Here is a 19,750-nt window from a genome sequence, read left to right as displayed (position 1 = left end):
AAGATAGTCCCTCCATATTTGAGATCAATCGAGCGAAAGCTAGCTTTATGTGTTTTATACACAGGAGCTCTCAAATCCCTCAGTGCCACAGCTTTCTGCAGTCTTTGTCAACTTAAATAATATTCAGCTCCTCTATTCTTTCTGTCAATTGCATAACTTCACACTTCCTCGCATTATGTTCCATTTGACATGCTGTTGTCAACTCACTTTTGTTTCATTCCTTTACGGGATGTGGATGCCATTGGCTTGGGCTGAATTTACTGCCCATCCCTATTTACCCAGAGGTAAATTGTAAATTATTAAGGGCAATTAATTAAGCACGTGCAGGTCAGGTTAGGCAAGGATGGCAGATTTCCCTCACTATATGACATTTGTGAACCAGATGGGTTTTTACAACAATCTACAATGGTCATCATTAGATCCTTATTTCCAGATTTTTACTGAATTCTAATTCCATGATCTGCCATGGTAATATTCAAATCCAGACTCCCACAACAACATTATCTGAGATTAATAGCCTGGCGATAACTAGGATGTCAGCTTCTCTGTCTATATCCCTCTGCAAACTCATCCTCACCATGTACCTTCCCACCCCAACTGTTTTGCATCATCCACAAACCTGACTATTGCACATTCACATTCTTCAGCCAAGTAATTAATATACGTTGTAAATAATTGTGGTCCCAGCACATATCCATTGATTACAGGTTGCCATCTTGAAAATGTCCCACTTATCTCAAGTCTCTGTCTTTTATTTGTTAGCCAATCCTCTATCAATGTTTTAACAGACTTCCTCCAAAACCATGGGCTCTTCTCTGAACCCCAATGGAGAATGGAAAAGTGCATTTTGAGGATGAAACAAGTTATGATACATTATGAAAGAGCGCAAATCACGACACTATGTGAAATGAGACTGCATGTGCTCTTTTGAATTGAGACGAAATGTGATTATGTGCATGAGATGCATGAAATTCTTTATTTATCAGACAATATATTTAGTACAGTGAAATTCAATCATATTGTTTCATGTTATAATCAATTATCACTCAGTATGAAAGCCCATTTCCTATCTAGCTAGCTGAAGTTAGTCCCATTTTAAGCCACGCTAAATTTCTAGGTTAAAGTACTTCAGCTCACCACAATCAACCAGGATTTAATATGCACATTCAAACTGCTTTGTACTTAATCCAGTCTCAGCAACTCTAATAAAATATTAACATGTGAATAGTCTTGATACTAAATTACTTCCTTTGAATTCCTCACTCCAGTTTATTTCATTTTAATAGCTTTTGCCTTTGCCACTCACTTTATTTCTTGATAGTAACTTGTTGTTGCTATTTTATTTCAAAACCTGTCACAATTTCACTTGTTCTTATGAATCTTTTTGATTTATCCCTATTCCAAAGCGAAGTCTAGTCCTCACAATTACATTCTGATATATTTAAGTGGATGATTCAATAGTATAAAATTTACCTGCTCCAGCATATAAATCCTGTTCAACTGAAAAATTACATTTGCTACATCAAAACAAAAGATAAAAAGGGATTTTTTTTTTAAATTGACAATTGTGTTTTTCAGTAAAATTTATGACACTGATTTCATCCAATCAAAACCTTCCCCTGCACTGGTTCACAACCTTTCAAAAGACATTGTAATGTTTATGTTTAGTCACAGTTCCATATTCAACTTAAAATGTGGCCACCATTTGTGATAACTACTGTTGTGCACTGGAAATTGGTTCACTTTTCATGATCTTTTAATCTACATATGTTTAAAATCCAGGTTAAAGCAGTGTTATGAAAGTTCAAGCTAGAAGCCACCAGTTTAACAACTACCATTAGAGAAATGAAGCCAATATGTATTTTAGAAACCTGTTACTTCCCATCATGTACCTACACACAAATCTGGATCATCAATAAGTTGGTTATGTTAATGGACCACAAACTGTTTGTTTCCTGCTGGTATCAGTCACTATAGACAACATCCCGAATTAACAATGAAAACTAATTGATAGATATCTGTATTTTCTTCTCTGAGCCATGAATCCTCTTCATCTCTAAAGGTAAAATACTGTACATTTTTTAATGGTACATTGTGCATTTTAATATTTACAACATTGTTAAATTGTTAATCCAGCTTTTGCTGACATTGAATCATTAGTCAATGTACCAACATAGAAATTGGTTTGGATCAATTTTTATAGAGCAATGATTTATCTTATAATTCTCCACTATTTTGTTAAAAAGATGTACATTTCTTCTTATGTCAATTTATAAAAAGCAAAAAAATGCGCTACAACATGTTGTATTTTTCTTGAAATTTTTGGTTGGTTCACTAATTCACATGCGGTCTTAACTCTTTGTCTGTTCACTTGACAGTTGTTTGTTAATGTTGAGCACATAGTTCCAATCATGTAGCTCCAATTTCTTTAAGTGATTAAATATTTTGACAAGCACCAAAGACCTGAAGGTGTCTTTTTCAAAAGGAGCAATGTCTGATGAATGATTTCACTGTCATTTGAGGTGATGACACTTTTTCTTTTTTGCCTTGCTTCTTTGAAAATTTCAAAAATTGATCATATAATTAAAGTTCAATGTGCTGAGATGCCTCACCACAGTTTAGTATCTCCATAAATGTTGCGTGGGACAGACATGAGTTTTTCTTCACAAGTCACTTTTGCATCATGTAAGGTGCTATACCAGACCATTCCTGTGGGTCTGGTTTCGTCCATTTGACAGATGAAATACAGCACTGAGTCTATGTGGCTCTGAATATAGGCACTGTGTAGTAACGATGCACAGCGGCCACTCACACTCTCAAGTCGCTTTAGAATGAGGTGAGCTTTCCTAAGGGATAAAAACAAAATAGGGATGGAATAGAGAGAGAGAGAGATAGAGAAGAAACAGACTGAAATTATTTTGTGATCACTTCAAAACAAAGATATAATGCAAATATTTTTCAACATTTCTCCATTGAATTCATATTTTGCAATTATTCGAGGAGCACAAAATAGATTTGGATGAAAATTGAGTCATCATCTCCGTATTCTAGGAAACCAACAATATTTGCTTTTAAATACAACAAATTTCTGATGGGTTTGACATCCCATCTGAGAGGTTTGTAAGTAAATAAGTTACTGAGCACATTAGTGCCTCTCCTTTCACTTCTGCAATATTGTGAAGGTGTCTGCCCTAATCTTGACTGAAGTAAATCTTGAACTGGTTGTTGAATGAGTGGCAATAGTTCATGTACTCACATTGACAAATCCTTTTCATCAATTTGATGGGCATTACTGTCTAATAAAGACAAAATAGGACTGGAAACCAAATTTTACTTCTCTCTGTCTTATGATAATCACGTTTCAAGTTCTAATATGATTGAGGACTTCATGAACATCTCCTCATCAAAGTACTTTTAAACATGAGCTTGATGTCATAAAGGCAGATTCGGTTGGGTTTTACAACTAGCACCAGCTTGTACTGAAATGTGACTGCCAATAATTCCTTTGTAAAGTGCAGAAAGAGTTCATCCTACAAAACATGTGTCAACCAATGAAAGGGTAACTTCCACATAAGGAAATTATCTGGTTTTCCTAGGTTATTTATACATTGTGCATAAACATGTCACACACTCAGCCCCTTTTCTTCAAATAAAAGGAGAAGTTGTGTGTTTCTGGGAAAGACTATAATATTTTCTTTTCTCAAATGCAGTCGGAGTTTTCAGAATAGTTTGCAAGTTATTGGATAACTGGACACCAAAACCTGGACAGACAGTAGAGGAAGACTGTCACTAAGTATATTGGTCTTGGGTTTATTTACCATGAGAAATTCCAAAGCAGCCTAAGCATCAATGGCACTTGTTGAAAATAACATTTTAAGGGTCTTATGGCAATTTCCATGCAAGAGCTTTATGACACCATTGGGGAGCTCAGTGACAGGGGTTACCAAACCCAGCCGCATGAGGGAGCTAAACATCCGCAGTCATTGGTCGAAAGGTTTCAGGGATCAAGTCATTTCAACATCTGTTAATTGATGACCCTACCTTTTCCCTGCCAATTCCTTGTGTGATGCTGTCAGCAGCCATTAGCTAAGCAATTATTAAAAATGAAATAAAATAATTGAAAGAAAAATATATGGTAAGGTTAGTCAGATTTTCCACGAAGCAAATTTGCTCCTGCCTCACACAGATAACTATAATTATTCCATAATAATACGTAAGTATTGCAAATCTGACTAGACAGTGATATTTTCCTAAAAAAACTTACATAAAGTATGACTACAATGTGAAAGTTACATGAATATACAATGATTCAATATTGTTTGAGAAAAGTAAAAAAAAATTAAAATTAACCTACTTCAAGCATTATTAAGTGGTTAAATTCTACTTCCACTGGGTAATCCAGTACTAAAACAAGTTCTCAGCATTCCCCACAGAACAGTGCCCATATTTACTGAGAATGACAATAGTTTTCAAGAGGTGTTGGACAGGTCTTTACACTTCCAATATTGACACCTTTAATATTGGATGAGCATTTAAAGATCCACTACCTATTAATGAGGATTGTGCATTTAAAGTGCCATTGACTTGCTACATTAACTGCCCAGGACCAAAAGAAAGTTGTGAACACAGCCCAGCCCATTACACAAGCCAGTGTTCCATCTATTGACTTCACCTACACTTCTCGACACCTCGAAAAGGCAGCCAACATCAAAGACCCCTCCCATCCCAGTTATAATCTCTTCGAATCTCTTCCATCAGGCAGAAAATATAAAATCTTAAACACATGTGCCAACAAGTTCAAGATTTGTTGGACTGGAGTCTACTAAGGTAAAAATCACACAACACCAGATTATAGTCCAACAGATTTATTTGGAAGCACTAACTTTCAGAGCACTGCTCTTTCATCAGGTGATTGAGCAGTGCTCTAAAAGCTAGTGCTTCCAAATAAACCTGTTGCACTATAATCTGGTGTTGTGTGATTTTAAACAAGTTCAAAAACAACTTTTTCCCCGCTGTTATTAGACTTCTTAATGGAACGCTCAAATTTCAAACCTAATGTTGATCTTGCTTTTGTGTACCTCCTTTGAAGCCTTTGCTTTGTATTCCTCATTCTGTTCAATCACCTTATGACCTTTGTATGTTTTAACCCGTCTGTACTACAATGCAAAACAAAACTTTTCACTGTACTTAGATATTAAATCAAATCGAATTAATCAATTTTCCTGACCATTGATTACATAGAAAGGAAAACAAAATGTGGTGTTAAACAAGTGGTCAATCTGATCCCACCAGTAATGCACAACTGAGAATTTATTGCTCATAATTTGCACCTAAGAAAGAGCAATTATGATGCCCAGCGCTAACAACATAAATGTTTCTCACACCAGTAGGAATATTTCAAATACTTCAATCCTCAAAACAAAATGCTTCTTAGAACCAGGTTATAGTGTAATTTCTTACACTACAGGGCATAAGTCATTTACTGCCTATGAATTATTGGAAGTGTTTTAATGGTTAGATTGTTAAAGTATCATAGCTTGGGATGACAGTTAAAATTTTAAAAATGTATTCATTGGCATTGCTGGCTGGCCATCCCTAGTTTGCCCTGAGAGGGGGTGATGTATTGCTTTCTGAACTGCTGTTGATCCACAATGTGCTTAGAAATGGAATTCCAGGATTGTGATCCACCAACAGTGAAGGAATAGCGATATATTTCCAAGTCAGGATAGTGAATGGCTTGGAGGGGAACTTGCAGGTAGTGGTGTTCCTGTGTATCTGCTGCGCTTGTCCTTCTAGTTGGAAACGGTAGTAGGTTTGGAAGGTGGTGTCAAAGGATATTTAGTGAATTCACTTTCAAAGGATTCCCTCATCCAGGTTACAGTTCATGACACTTTTAAGGCTGGTAACTCCAACTACTCCATGAAAATTATAGACAACAAGGACAATCCTATCTCCCAATTGTTAATAGCTAGCTTGGGAATCTTGTATATTTAAAAGGCTCTCCTGAAAATTGAAATGGGGTCAGAAACTCTGGAATTAGCTCCCAGCTAAAACTATCACACCCTCCATGAAAATTCAGGCCATAATTCATTTCAGTTATTATCTCATTGGATGATAGGCTCAAGGTTCTCAATGTTATACTCTTGTTCCTATTCACCAACACATTGCTAAACACTGATTAACACAAACACATTGCGCAAACCAGTTCCCTAAAAACATCCTTGCATTTTTTACTCAAAGGCTGTCCTTTTTTATTTAATATGAACTGTGCTTTTAGTTTTTAAATCCTTATTGAGAATCTTTCCATTTAAGAGTTTAAATAATTAATTTTAACAACAATGCTGCTGAAGACATTTTAGACCAAGCATGTTATGTGATCCTTTGATACAAAAATCAGTCACATCCAAGGTTAAATAATAAATGGTACAGTCCTCGATGAGAAAGAAAGTCGTCAAATCGTTGTACTTTTACTAGCAAGAGGAAAACAATCTACTTTATCGCAGTATCAGTCCCAGGTGACATCATCACATTGTGTGCAGATCAAACACATTTTTCTAAATGGAGTGGCAGTAAATTTTCCATTCACTGCTTGAGCAGCAAAGTGCTGGAGTGCATAGTTGCAAGGTATAACCTGCATGGTTTTCAATTCCATATTGGAATTTGACCACTTAATTGATGGAAGATAAAAATGCCTCATTGTCCCTTCAGAGACAAAAGAAACAGAAGTTTTTTTTGAGGAATATCACTTTTTTAAAAATTCAGCCATTGTATAGAAGGAGAGACTGCTCAGAATCATTGATCAGAACTGTTTTGCTACAACCATTATATTGCAAGGATAATTCAAACAGACTTTCAAAGCACAGAGAGGAGAGGAAGAACTATGCAAATTCTGGACTAACTAAGACAATGTGATTTGTACTTGGAAGCTAACAGTCAGCCACAAAAATTCCAAATAAGCCACATTAACCAATGAAAGGGTCATTAAATGTTTTGACCTGTTCACTGAACTGAGTTAAAGTATTTAAATCAATTGGATGCTTCACAGGATATAACAAAGTAGGCAAGTTAATCCCCATAATCAGAAAAGAGTTGAAGTTTGATGAGTTACAGCTGTAAAAGGTGCCACAGAGAAAGAGTTTACCAATAGATTATAAATCATTCTTTTATCTACTTGAGTTGTTAGATGGTCGACTTTCTGTGGTAAATACATACAACGACATTTGAGCTCCAATGCTACAGCATCAGACTTTTAATCTACAGGTCCAAGGTTCAAGACATTGCCTGGGTTTTTGGCACAAACTGTTCAAGATGGGTTCTTGAGTGTAGTGCTAGTGTCCTTACCACTGGCCCAGTAGATCTGTATTCAAGTACCACTTGTTCCTGATGTGTATCATAACATTCCTGAAGAGGTTGATTTTTTGAAAAAAACATCTATACTGTGACTTTTGTTGTCACTGTTAGATTTTTCATTTGTTTTTCTTTGGTTCTGATAATTAAATGAAACAATCCAGAGGATACGAAGCTTCTATTTCACTTGCTTAAGTTGCTAGTAAGTTCATATCTAGATTTCAAGAGAAAAGTAAAATACTCTCGAACAAAGTGACTGATATCAAAACATGAACTCTGAAATAATCTTGTGTGAGAAATTTTCAAATGTTCTCGAGCAGTCACAATGCATAAATGTGGAGTGAGGCCAACTCTGGGCAAATGAATAAACACCATCTGTAAACTGTAACATTGCAATCAAAACGAAGGAGTTAAATAAGAAAGGAAACTGGCAAATGCTTCTTTTTCACACAATTAGGTAAAGTCAATAACGTGATGAGTTACTGAGTAGGAAAGCAATATGGCTAGGCAATTTTAGAGCAAAATCTTTCTAAAGCAAGACAACTGCATTGATAAAGATTCGGTTAATTCAAGGTGGAAAACATAACTTTCACTCATAATAATTCCCTGAGGACAGCACAGATGGAAATATTTGTAGAACTAATTCAAGTATATTCCAGAGGAGATTGTGCAAATTCCATGCAGAGGTCCGTAAGGGATTGAACATTCAAAGTAAGAGCAAATTTTCAAAATGTGAATTTAAATCAGTGGAAATGTTTAAAGAGGAGATTTTCAATAGCTCCATCAGATACTAAAGAGGCCTGCAAAGTTACACGTCTGCAGATAGTAGCTTCCACCTTGAGGTGCATTGCCACTGCCTAAAAAAAATCACCCTCTCCCCCAACAGGACAGTGGTAACCAGAGTTTTGCACACTTCCACTGGCTCTCTCTTCTTCAGAGCCCAATCTGCCTCCCTTAACTAGTTGGACTCTCATACATGGCCTCAATCTTAATTGGTCCCCTCCTCAACCATCTCTTCTGTGGACCCAACATAGCCCTTCAAGGTTGTAGACTCCGAATTCAGTCTGGCATCAAGATTGGCAGCCTGGAATTAAAAGCCAACCCATCAATTATACTTCAGATGCCCCACATACATCAATGGCAACTCCCAACCTCATATTCCCAACCTCTTTCTTTCCATTACCAATGCAAGACCAAATCTTGGAATTCACTGGCCCACACCAGCCTGCAAGCTCCAATGACACAAAGATCTCCAGCACCACATTCTCATGATTTTTGGGCGCAGAAAATATGGCCTTGCTTTCCAGAGTCAGCAGGAACAAATAGTAAAGTAAACAATATTTTGAGGCAAAATGAAACCCCCAGCGTCAGTGGGGAATCAAAGAAAGATGAAAAAACCAACGTCAAAACAAGTGTTATCAAAACAATCCTGTCTGCACGTCTGTTGCACCTTTTGCCCTTTGCCAGTCTTTACTGACGTGCTGATGTTACGCTAGTATGACCCTGGTGAGAATGATGCAACTACCACATTTTCTGCTTTATCTAACAAAGCTTTCCATTTGCATTGTTTAAATATGTTCCAATCAACTTGTTCAGAGATGTTATCGTAAACCTCTGCAGCAGGTTGGACTTGAAACTGAAATGTCTAGCTCAGAGGTAAGGACATTACCACTTCACTTCAAGAGCTCTATACTTATTATTGTTTATAGGAGCACGCTGTACAAATTAGCTGCCGTATTAACTCCATTAAAGTAGTTAGTACAATTCAAAAAAGCAGTCTGTAGTGTCTCTGGGTTGTGAAAAACATCTCATAAATGCAAATTTGTTTTTAAGCTTTCAGACAAAAATAGGTTGCCAAAAAATGTGAGGTGATTCTGACTTCTTTTCTGAATGGAATCAATGTTAGGTTTTAGAATTTTATTTTGTTCTTATAGTACCATAACCTTTATTCACATTAAACTTTATTCACATGCACATGCTCTTCTACAAAGTACAGACATGTAAAACCTAACGTGACTGCAATTCATACCATAAACAACACTTCAATTGCAAAGGGTAAGATTTACCCATAGCAGCATGTTCATTTGTTACTGCTTGCATCCAAAGACCTATTCTTCCGAAGTAATTACAGTTTATCATACTAAAACATAATTCATTGTGAGCAGAAAACCCTGGCAAAACCGCATGCTGTGCATGAATCTGGCTTTCACCTGGGTCACAAATTGCACTCAAAGAACTGACAGATATGAAGACCAATTTACTTTTGCAGTGAATTTAGTGGGAATGCTTGTTACCGACATTTGATTGGATTCAGCAAAGTTTGACTATAATAAAATTAATATTAAACAACACAGACTGCTTGAACAAGGATAAAGGGCTGGATGGAATAAGTATATTGAAAATAGGGTTGAAGTCGGGCAGCAGAAGCTCAATTCTTTTTGGTAGCTCTTTAATGACTGAGTTAACAGTCAAGGACTTGAAAATAAGAAATATTGCTCAAATTTTAAAAAGAGTCAGAAATCTAATTATTGGAATTATAGACTCATCAGCTTGGTATCAATGGGAAGAAACCAGATACTGATTTGCAAAATGATGTACTTGGGCACATTTTCGAATAAACACACCATTGGGGAGACTGAATGCCTACTTGAAGAGTGCTTCAGAGAACATCTCCATGACATCCGCACCAGCCAACCCCACTGCCCTGTGGCCAAACACTTCAACTTCCCCTCCCACCCTGCCAAGGACGTGCAGGCCCTGGGCCTCCTCCATTGCCACATCCTAACCTTCTGATGCCTGGAGGAAGAACGCCTCATCTGCCACATTGGGACTCTCCAACTTCACGGAATCAATGTGGACTTCACCAGTTTCCTCATTTCCCCTCTCCCCACTGTATCCCAGTTCCAACCTTCTAACTCAGCACCACCCTCATGACCTGTCTTACCTGTCCATCTTCCTTCCCACCAATCCGCTCCACCCTCCTCTCTGACCTGTCACCATTACCCCAACCTTCATCTACTTATTGACTCTCAGCTACCTCCCCTCCAGCCCCAACCCCTCCCATTTATCTCTCCACCCTCTTGGCTCACAAGCCTCATTCCTGATGATGGGGTCTTGCCCGAAACGTCGATTCTCCTGCTCCTCGGATACTGCCTGAGCTGCTGTGATTTTCCAACACCACACTCTCAACACCAGTTCAAGTCAACACAACTTGTGAAAAATGGGACAAACCAAACACAAATCTTTACCAAACATATCGGTGGTGCTACAGTTCTCAAGAAAACATAAATGATGACCTGATGCCATTACTGTTCCTGGAGTCTAAATGTAATGAAAATGTGCAGAAGCTTTTTAACATCAGTACATAACTTCCTGGTCTCTGTTGCCACTGAATTATATGTACTTTTGCAAAACAACTACTATTAATGTATTCCCTTTCACTGAGCAAATGGATGGAGGCACCATAAGGGAGATTTCCTTTCTGAGCTCACAAATATTTTTGGATGAAATGTATACAAGAAGCAGATTGCATAAAATCTGGGGTACAATTAATGATAAGAACTTGGCAGGAAAACACAAGCTGCCCTGCAAATCTTAATATACAATGGAAATACAGCCTCAAGTAATCTGATCATACAGCTTTTCAAATGACAAGAATTGCCATTAAAAACTGTCAAGGTAATTATATTCATAATGCACATATTGTTAAGAGCAAAGTGTTGTGCTACTCAAAAATATGCTACCAATTATTCACTCCAAGAATCTCTTATTGCATTCCATAATCAAGACACCATAATGGCGATACCCTTCTTCCACCATATTCTGCCTCAATTATGTGCTCATCTTGCTTCACACTGCTGTCCAAGTTTTACTGTAGAACACATTGTTATAGCCAAGTTAGAAGAACTCGAATTTAGTCACTAAAGCACAAAGGTAGTAAAAATGTTATTTTTACATTCAATTTCTACTATGTTTTGCTTAACTATTCAACATTGCCCATAAAAGGCTACTTATAAAATAAAAAATCCATGGATCTGTTATGTTCAAAGACAGAATTTTTGACCTTCTCTCTGTGTAGCTTATGTTTCTCCCTGGCCATATGTTTTTTAGTCCTTTCCTTGCTCATTGACCTCAGATGACTTAGCACTGCAGTTGCTGCTGTTAACTGCTGCTTGACTGTTTTCTCAGAGAATTCACCATTTAGGTTTTCAGTTCACCTGGCTTAAATAGAAAGAGAGACAAAGTCTCTGCATTTATGCTGCAGAATAGTGGCAGTAGGTACAGGTGGAGTGGAGTGATTTTTCAGTTCTGATCTAGATTACATGGACATGATTGATCCTGCTCAGTCAGCTCTCAACCACATGATATTTGCAAGGATGAATATCCCATGAAAATTAAATGAGAAAGTTTAACCATCTGTTTAGCAAGTTGTTGGTCGTGGTGCCTTTAAGCCTCATTGGTTGGGATAGTCAGGTTGGGCAAGAGGAATGTGTGCCCATATTGAGGCCTGCTCAAACATTGAGCAGTATCAAAATATAACCATTATAAGAGTGAAGTCTCATTATTTCAATGTTGGATGTTCTAAAAATGAAACCTTTAGGGCAAAAATGTTCTTTTTCTCTCACAAACCACTCTCTTTGTCCCCTCCCTTTATTTCACTTCCTGTACCTGATTTAATGCTGAATTTACCCAATGAGACTTATCTGGTTCTGATGGGAATACACTTCAGAGTCAAACAATCTGTTGTCCTTCCCTGGTCTGGTCCACTCCTGACTCCAAATACATAGCAATGTAGTTGATTCTTAACTACTGTCTCAAATGGCCTGGTAAGCAAGTCAGCTACAAAGGCTCTTCGGGATGGGCAGTAAATGCTAACCTTGACAGTGATGTTCACATCTCAACAACGAATAATTTTAAAAATGCTCTAATTTCTAATTCCTTATCTTGCCTTGATGCTGTTAATTTCTATATTTCTTAATCATAATGTTTAAGGACACACACAGATTTCTCCAGCTCCCAGGTGTCTTGCTTCCATCACGACAACACTACAAACTCATGCTTTCAGCAATTTATGATGCAAAAGTTTTGTTAAGATTAAATCCAAGGATGAGTCTAATTATCAGCCTGCATCATTGATTAAGCTCCTACAGCATATTATGGATGGTAGAGTCATAGAGATTTACAGCATGGAAACAGACCCTTCAGTCCAACCCATCCACGCCAACCAGATATCCCAACTCAATCTAGTCCCACCTGCCAGCATCCAGCCCATATCCCTCCAAATCCTTCCTATTCATATACCCATCCAAATGCCTCTTAAATGTTGCAATTGTACCAGCCTCCACCACATCCCCTGGCAGCTCATTCCATACACGTACCACCCTCTGTGTGAAAAAGTTGCTCCTTAGGTCTGTTTTATACCTTTCCCCTCTCACCCTAAACCTATGCCCTCTAGTTCTGGACTCCTTGACCCCAGGGAAAAGACTTTGTCTATTTATCCTATCCATGCCCCTCAAAATTTTGTAAACCTCTATAAGGTCACCCCTCAGCCTCCGACGCTCCAGGGAAAACATCCCCAGCCTGTTCAGCCTCTCCCTATAGCTCAGATCCTCCAACCCTGGCAACATCCTTGTAAATCTTTTCTGAACCCTTTCAAGTTTTACAACATCTTTCTGATAGGAAGGAGACCAGAATTGCGCACAATATTCCAACAGTGGCCTAACCAATGTCCTGTACAGCCGCAACATGACCTCCCAATTCCTGTACTCAATACTCTGACCAATGAAGGACAGCATACCAAACGCCTTCTTCACTATCCTATCTACTTGTGACTCCACTTTCAAGGAGCTGTGAACCTGCACTCCAAGGTCTCTTTGTTCAGCAACACTCCCGAGGACCTTACCATTAAGCGTATACGTCCTGCTAGGATTTGCTTTCCCAAAATGCAGCACCTCTCATTTATCTGAATTAAACTCCATCTGCCACTTCTCAGCCCAGTGGCCCATCTGGTCCAGATCCTGTTGTAATCTGAGGTAACCCTCTCTGCTGTCCACTACACCTCCAATTTTGGTATCATCTGCAAACTTACTAACTGTACCTCTTATGCTCGCATCCAAATCATTTATGTAAATGACAAAAAATAGAGGGCCCAGCACCGATCCTTGTGGCACTCCACTGGTCACAGGCCTCCAGTCTGAAAAACAACTCTCCACCACCACCCTCTGTCTTCTACCTTTGTGCCAGTTCTGTATCCAAATGGCTAGTTCTCCCTGTATTCCATGAGATTTAACCTTGCTAATCAGTCTCCCAGGGGGAACCTTGTCGAACACCTTACTGAAGTCCATATAGATCACATCTACTGCTCTGCCCTCATCAATCTTCTTTGTTACTTCTTCAAAAACCTCAATCAAGTTTGTGAGACATGATTTCCCATGCACAAAGCCATGTTGACTATCCCGAATCAGTCCTTGCCTTTCCAAATGCATGTACACCCTGTCCCTCAGGATTCCCTCCAACAACTTGCCCACCACCGAGGTCAGGCTCACTGGTCTATAGTTCCCTGGCTTGTCTTTACCACCCTTCTTAAACAGAGGCACCACGTTTGCCAACCTCCGTCTTCCGGCACCTCAATATCTCAATATGCTACAATATCTCAGCAAGAGGCCCAGCAATCACTTCTCAAGCTTCCCACAGAGTTCTCGGGTACACCTGATCAGGTCCTGGGGATTTATCCACCTTTAACCATTTCAAGACATCCAGCACTTCCTCCTCTGGTAATCTGGACATTTTGCAAGATGTCACCATCTATTTCCCTACAGTCCATATTTTCCATATCCTTTTCCACAGTAAATACTGATGCAAAATATGCATTTAGTATCTCCCCCATTTTCTGTGGCTCCACACAAAGGCCGCCTTGCTGATCTTTGAGGGGCCCTATTCTCTCCCAGTTACCCTTTTGTCCTTAATATATTTGTAAAAACCCTTTGGATTCGCCTTAATTCTATTTGCCAAAGCTATCTCATGTCTCTGTTTTGCCCTCCTGATTTCCCTTTTAAGTATACTCCAACTTTCTTTATAGTCTTCTAGGGATTCACTCGATCTATCCTGTCTCTGCCTGACATATGCTTCCTTCTTTTTCTTAACCAAACCCTAAATTTCTTTAGTCATCCAGCATTCTCTATACCTACCAGCCTTCCGTTTCACCCTGACAGGAATATACTTTCTCCGGATTCTTGTTATCTCATTTCTGAAGGCTTCCCATTTTCCAGCAAACATTGGAGGCAAACATCTGCCTCCAATCAGCTTTCAAAAGTTCTTGACTAATAGCATCAAAATTAGCCTTTCTCCAATTTAGAGCTTCAACTTTTAGATCTGGTCTATCCTTTTCCATCACTATTTTAAAACAAATAGAATTATGGTCGCTGGCCCCAAAGTGCTCCCCCACTGACACCTCAGTCACCTGCCCTGCCTTATTTCCCAAGAGTAGGTCAAGTTTTGCACCTTCTCTAGTAGGTACATCCACATACTGAATCAGAAAATTGTCTTGCACACACTTAAGAAATTCCTCTCCATCTCAACCTTTAACACTATGGCAGTCCCAGTCGATGTTTGGAAAGTTAAAATCCCCTACCATAACCACCCTATTATTCTTACAGATAGCTGAGATCTCCTTACAAGTTTGTTTCTCAATTTCCCTCTGACTATTGGGGGGTCTATAATACAATTCCAATAAGGGTGATAATCCCTTTCTTATTTCTCAGTTACTTTTATATCATTGTATTACTTTTACAAGTGTACCAATAGCAGTTTTGAACTTTTGTATTTCTACATAGAGTCAGAGATGTATAACATGGAAAAAGATCACTCGGTCCATCTTGTCCATGCTGACCAGATATCCTAAATTAATCACGTTCCATTTGCCAGCACTTGGCCCAGGTCCCTCCAAACCCTTCCTATTCATGTGTCAAACCAGATGTCTTTTAAATATTGTAATTGTACCAGCTTCCAAACAAGGCTGTAATTTGAGCCATGAACTGATAGTCCTTCAGTGTCGATGCACTGATAAAACGTGAGCTTTAAATTGGAATTTAATGAGACCATTTTTCAAATTTGCTCTTATTTTGTTTCAGCACAATTCAGTTTTCACTGACAATACAAGGATGTTGGGCACTTCTCAGATGCTAAATAAGTCAGTTAGATTGATACTTGGAATTGCAAGGTTCAGTAATACGTTGTCATGGAATGGTTTGACAAAATGTCCTTGGTCCAAAAATTTTCCAGGAGCAACCATGGTATGTCATCTACCTCAACATCACTTTCCTGCCTGCTACCTGCTTCCTTGGATTCGCCGCGAGACCACCAATTAATCCTGATTCCTGATGAAGGGCCTTTGCCCGAAATGTCGATTTTCCTGTTCCTCGGATGCTGCCTGACCTGCTGTGCTTTTCCAGCACCACTCTGATCTAGACAACAATTCATTGATCCTAGTCTGGAAGGTACTCAACATTGGCTCATCCCAAAAAACCTTTTGGAGAGACAAATCCAAAGATTCACAACATTCTGAATGAAGAAATTTTTGATTTGTTTTGTAATTATCTCTCTGCCATAATTAATCGGTTCATAGGTCATCCCTTCACTTGCTATTCAGCTGTGGACGCTTTACTCACATTTGATCACCTGCAAAGACTTGTTATTCAGCCTTACACCATTTGTACTATCTTTTGACTCTTTTAATTACCTGGATTTATCTTACAATGATCTCTCCGTCTATAAATTCTGTGCCTGTGCACTTCCCTCCACTTCACCTGATGAAGAAGCAGCGCTCCAAAAGCTTGGGGTGTCAAATAAACCTGTTGGACTAGAACCTGGTTTGTGTGATTTCTGATTCAACCTTAAATGACTGACCCACTCATTCTTATGAGGAAGTACTCCACAACCCCACGAACTAGGAAAAGGAAATAATCTCCCTGTGTACTCTTCAGAATTTGTACATTTCAATGATATTACTTCTCATCTTTCTAAGCTCCAGAGGTCATTCTACACAGCCCAGTTTACTCAGCCTTTCATCATGGGATGACCCTGCTATCCCAGGAATTAATTCATTGTAACTTTGCTGTATCATCTGCAAGTCAAGTGTTCCCTTCCTTGGATATGGAACCACATATTGCACATATTCTTTGTCTGGGTGAAATAGATTCCTGGATATTGGACAGAAGGGAAGCTGCAGACTCATAAGGCACTAATTAATTTGGTAATCAATTAATTAATGCTTAAAATAAACCCACAGTAATACGTTATAGGCTGGAAGGCTTGAGCACTATATTTTGCATGGTGCCAGGGGCATATTTGTACAGCTGCATTAACTGCCAAGACTATCATGGCAAAGGTCCAAAGACTAACAAGGGAGTGCATCTTTTCACCTCACCAGTTAAACAGAAAGAGTGACAAAGCATGACAGAATTACACATAATTAGCCCTTCTTAATAGAGCACTTCTGTGCAATGAATATATCATAATATTTAATTACAAAGTTGCTTACAATCATGTTTTGTGAACAGGCCAATTTGAGATTTTTGTGAATGGGTTGAACAGTGCAGACTGGTTTATAGCTGGGGCTTTCAAACAAAATACCTCAGATAAAATAGAATGTCTGATAGCTCCTCCTAAGACAGAAGATACCTGATGAATGATATAATTTGCTGGGAGGCAAGGAAGCAGGATCAAGTAGATCCATGGTGACATCTAATCTAAGATTTCAGAACAGGAGATCTCTTCATTGTATTCATTGCACAGAAGTGCTCTATTAAGAAGGGCTAATTATGTGTAATTCTGTCTTGCTCTGCCAATGTGCATTAAGGATTCCCCACCTTGTGGAATTACAGGGCTGATTCCCCAGTGGATTGTTCCTGCTGGTCAGGGAAACAGGCTTCAGTTTTCCAATTGTTTTAATTCCAGTGCAGATATCTACCAACTAGCATTTGCTACCTTTAGGGGGCTGGTCAACCAGGGAAAGACCATTTCAGCATCATGGCTGGTGAAACAGTGAGTCGCACTCTACAACACAAGCAGAAAATTATTTTTCCACGAGACCATATTTTGTGACAAAGGATAAGCTTCTGGTTTTGACCCTTTATCCATCAAGTCTCACTTAAAAGCAATTCATCTTTTATAGTTACTGAACACACACTTTCCAGTTTAGATACAAAAGGTGCCACAAAATGTGATATTATACTTATATTATACATATTATACATGTGATATTATACATAGAACATTACAGCGCAGCACAGGCCCTTCGACCCTCGATGTTGTGCCGACCTGTCATACTAATCTGAAGCCCATCTAACCTAGACTATTCCATGTACGTCCATATGCTTGTCCAATGACGACTTAAATGGACTTAAAGTTGGCGAATCGACTACTGTTGCAGCCAAAGCATTCCATACCCTTACTACTCTCTGAGTAAAGAAACTACCTTGAACATCTGTCCTATATCTATCACCTCTCAATTTAAAGCTATGGCCCCTCGTGCTCACGGTCACCAGAACTTGGAAAAAGGCTCTCCCTGTCCACCCTATCTAACCCTCTGATTATCTTATATGTCTCTATTAAGTCACCTCTTAACCTTCATCTCTCTAATGAAAACAGCCTTAAGCCCCTCAGCCATTCCTCGTAAGACCATCCCTCCATACCAGGCAACATCCTAGTAAATCTCCTCTGCACCCTTTCCAAAGCTTCCACATCCTTCTTATAATGCCGTGACCAGAATTGTACACAATACTCCAAGTGCGACTGCACCAGAGTTTTGTATAGCTGTAGCATAACCTCATGGTTCCGGAACTCGATCCCTCTATTAATAAAAGCTAAAACACTGTATGCCTTCTTAACAATCTTGTCAACCTGAGTGGCAACATTCAACGATCTGTGTACCTGGACACCGAGATCTCTCTGCTCATCTACACTACAAGAATCTTACCATTAGTCCAGTACTTTGCATTCCGATTACTCCAACCAAAGTGAATCACTTCACACTCGTCCGCATTAAACTCCATTTTCCACCTCTCAGCCCAGCTCTGCAGCTTATCTATGTATCAAGGCTTGCTCTCTGTAATCTTTTACAAATCACCCTCCCGCCACCCCTACCCCCACCTGCCCCTCACGCTCCCTTAAAGAATGATTATTCTGAGAATTTGTCTCTACTCTTCTTGTAACCTCTCCCTTACGTCATGGTTAAGAGGCAATTTTTTTTTAAAAAAGCATATTTTGTCAATGAGGTACTTGGCAGCAGTAGAACTCTGCACTAAACTGATTGTATTAAAGACTCAGGTTTACCTAACATTAAGCTGAAAGAACTGCCGCTGCTGTAAAACAGAAACAAAACCAGAAATTACTGGAAATGCTCAGCAGGTCTGGCAGCATCTGTGGAAAGAACTCAGAATTAACGTTGCAGGTGGAGTGATCCTTCCTCAGAGCTTTTCTAGCAATTTCTGTTTTGGCTTAGGTTTACCCAATTGGTTTTTAACTGAGTCAGGACTCCCAAACTCTGTCACGTTAAGGTGTTAATCCTGTGGGGGTGAGTTAACAGGATGAGTTATCCGGTGCCATTCCTCTGCACTTTCTTAGGGCAGTTAGGTTTCCATTGACTGAGTCAGAATACATTCAGAGCATCTTCTCTCAATTATACTGACATAGCTCTAGGTGCATTAATCACAATTTCAATGTTGCTACAAAGTTTTACCAATGGATGGGTATAACAGCAGTTCTAAAGATGAGATTAATGATCCTGATAGTTTATTAACTTCATCTAATGAATGGCTGATCCATATCAGCAAACTCTCAGGGCCAATTTCTTCAACTGACAAGAGAGTTCCTCAGTTAGGAAGAGAAAAATCAGCAAAGACTTCTGTCCTTGATTAGATCACATTCCCAAATACTATCTATTGACCTTCTGGATCCTAGATCAAAACATTGTGAGGTTTCGTAAAGAACTCCCCACACAATAGAATAACCTGAGAGGTGACATTCACTGTCAATGCTCACACATGACAAAGGCTTATTAAATGAGGTTGTATGGAAGGACATGACATGGAAAACTGTTCTCTGGCAAGGGGTTAATCCCAACATGCAGGCAGATCGGGAGAGAGATTGAGTCAAATAAGCTTCAAAGGATTCCTTCAATTTTATTTTGGTTGAAACACATTTTGAGCTAGCTTTAAAACATAACATGCATAAAAATTGGGGAAAATGTAGCCAAATAATATTTACTGCCTATATATCTTTCATGGAAGTCTTGTGGCATCGCCAGAAGCTCTGGGTTCAAGTTCCACTCAAGGATAGGAGGACAAGGAAAGTGCATTCCTTTATCCATGTAAAAAGGAAAGAAAGGAAAGAAATCCAGAGCCCT

The 19,750-nt window shown here is 38.9% G+C and overlaps 1 protein-coding gene across 4 annotated transcripts in view; it reads right to left on the bottom strand.

Annotated features, from left to right (window-relative positions):
- Positions 1 to 957: 957 nt before the first annotated feature.
- The window catches only part of LOC140469697 (astrotactin-2-like), a 1,585,258-nt gene continuing 1,566,465 nt past the window's right edge, over positions 958 to 19,750 (bottom strand). For 3 of the 4 annotated variants that reach the window (XM_072566452.1, XM_072566453.1, XM_072566455.1), the window contains one exon: positions 958 to 2,846. In XM_072566452.1, coding sequence (XP_072422553.1) covers positions 2,609 to 2,846 — 238 coding nt within the window. In that variant the 3' untranslated portion in view covers positions 958 to 2,608. The remainder of the gene's footprint in view (positions 2,847 to 19,750) is intronic. The other variant, XM_072566454.1, reaches the window with a different exon arrangement.

The sequence above is a fragment of the Chiloscyllium punctatum genome, chromosome 49 (genome assembly GCF_047496795.1).
Source record: "Chiloscyllium punctatum isolate Juve2018m chromosome 49, sChiPun1.3, whole genome shotgun sequence".
Taxonomy (NCBI): Eukaryota; Metazoa; Chordata; class Chondrichthyes; order Orectolobiformes; family Hemiscylliidae; genus Chiloscyllium; species Chiloscyllium punctatum.
Note: the sequence above shows the minus strand (reverse complement) of the source record. Positions and strands in the feature narration are given on the sequence as shown.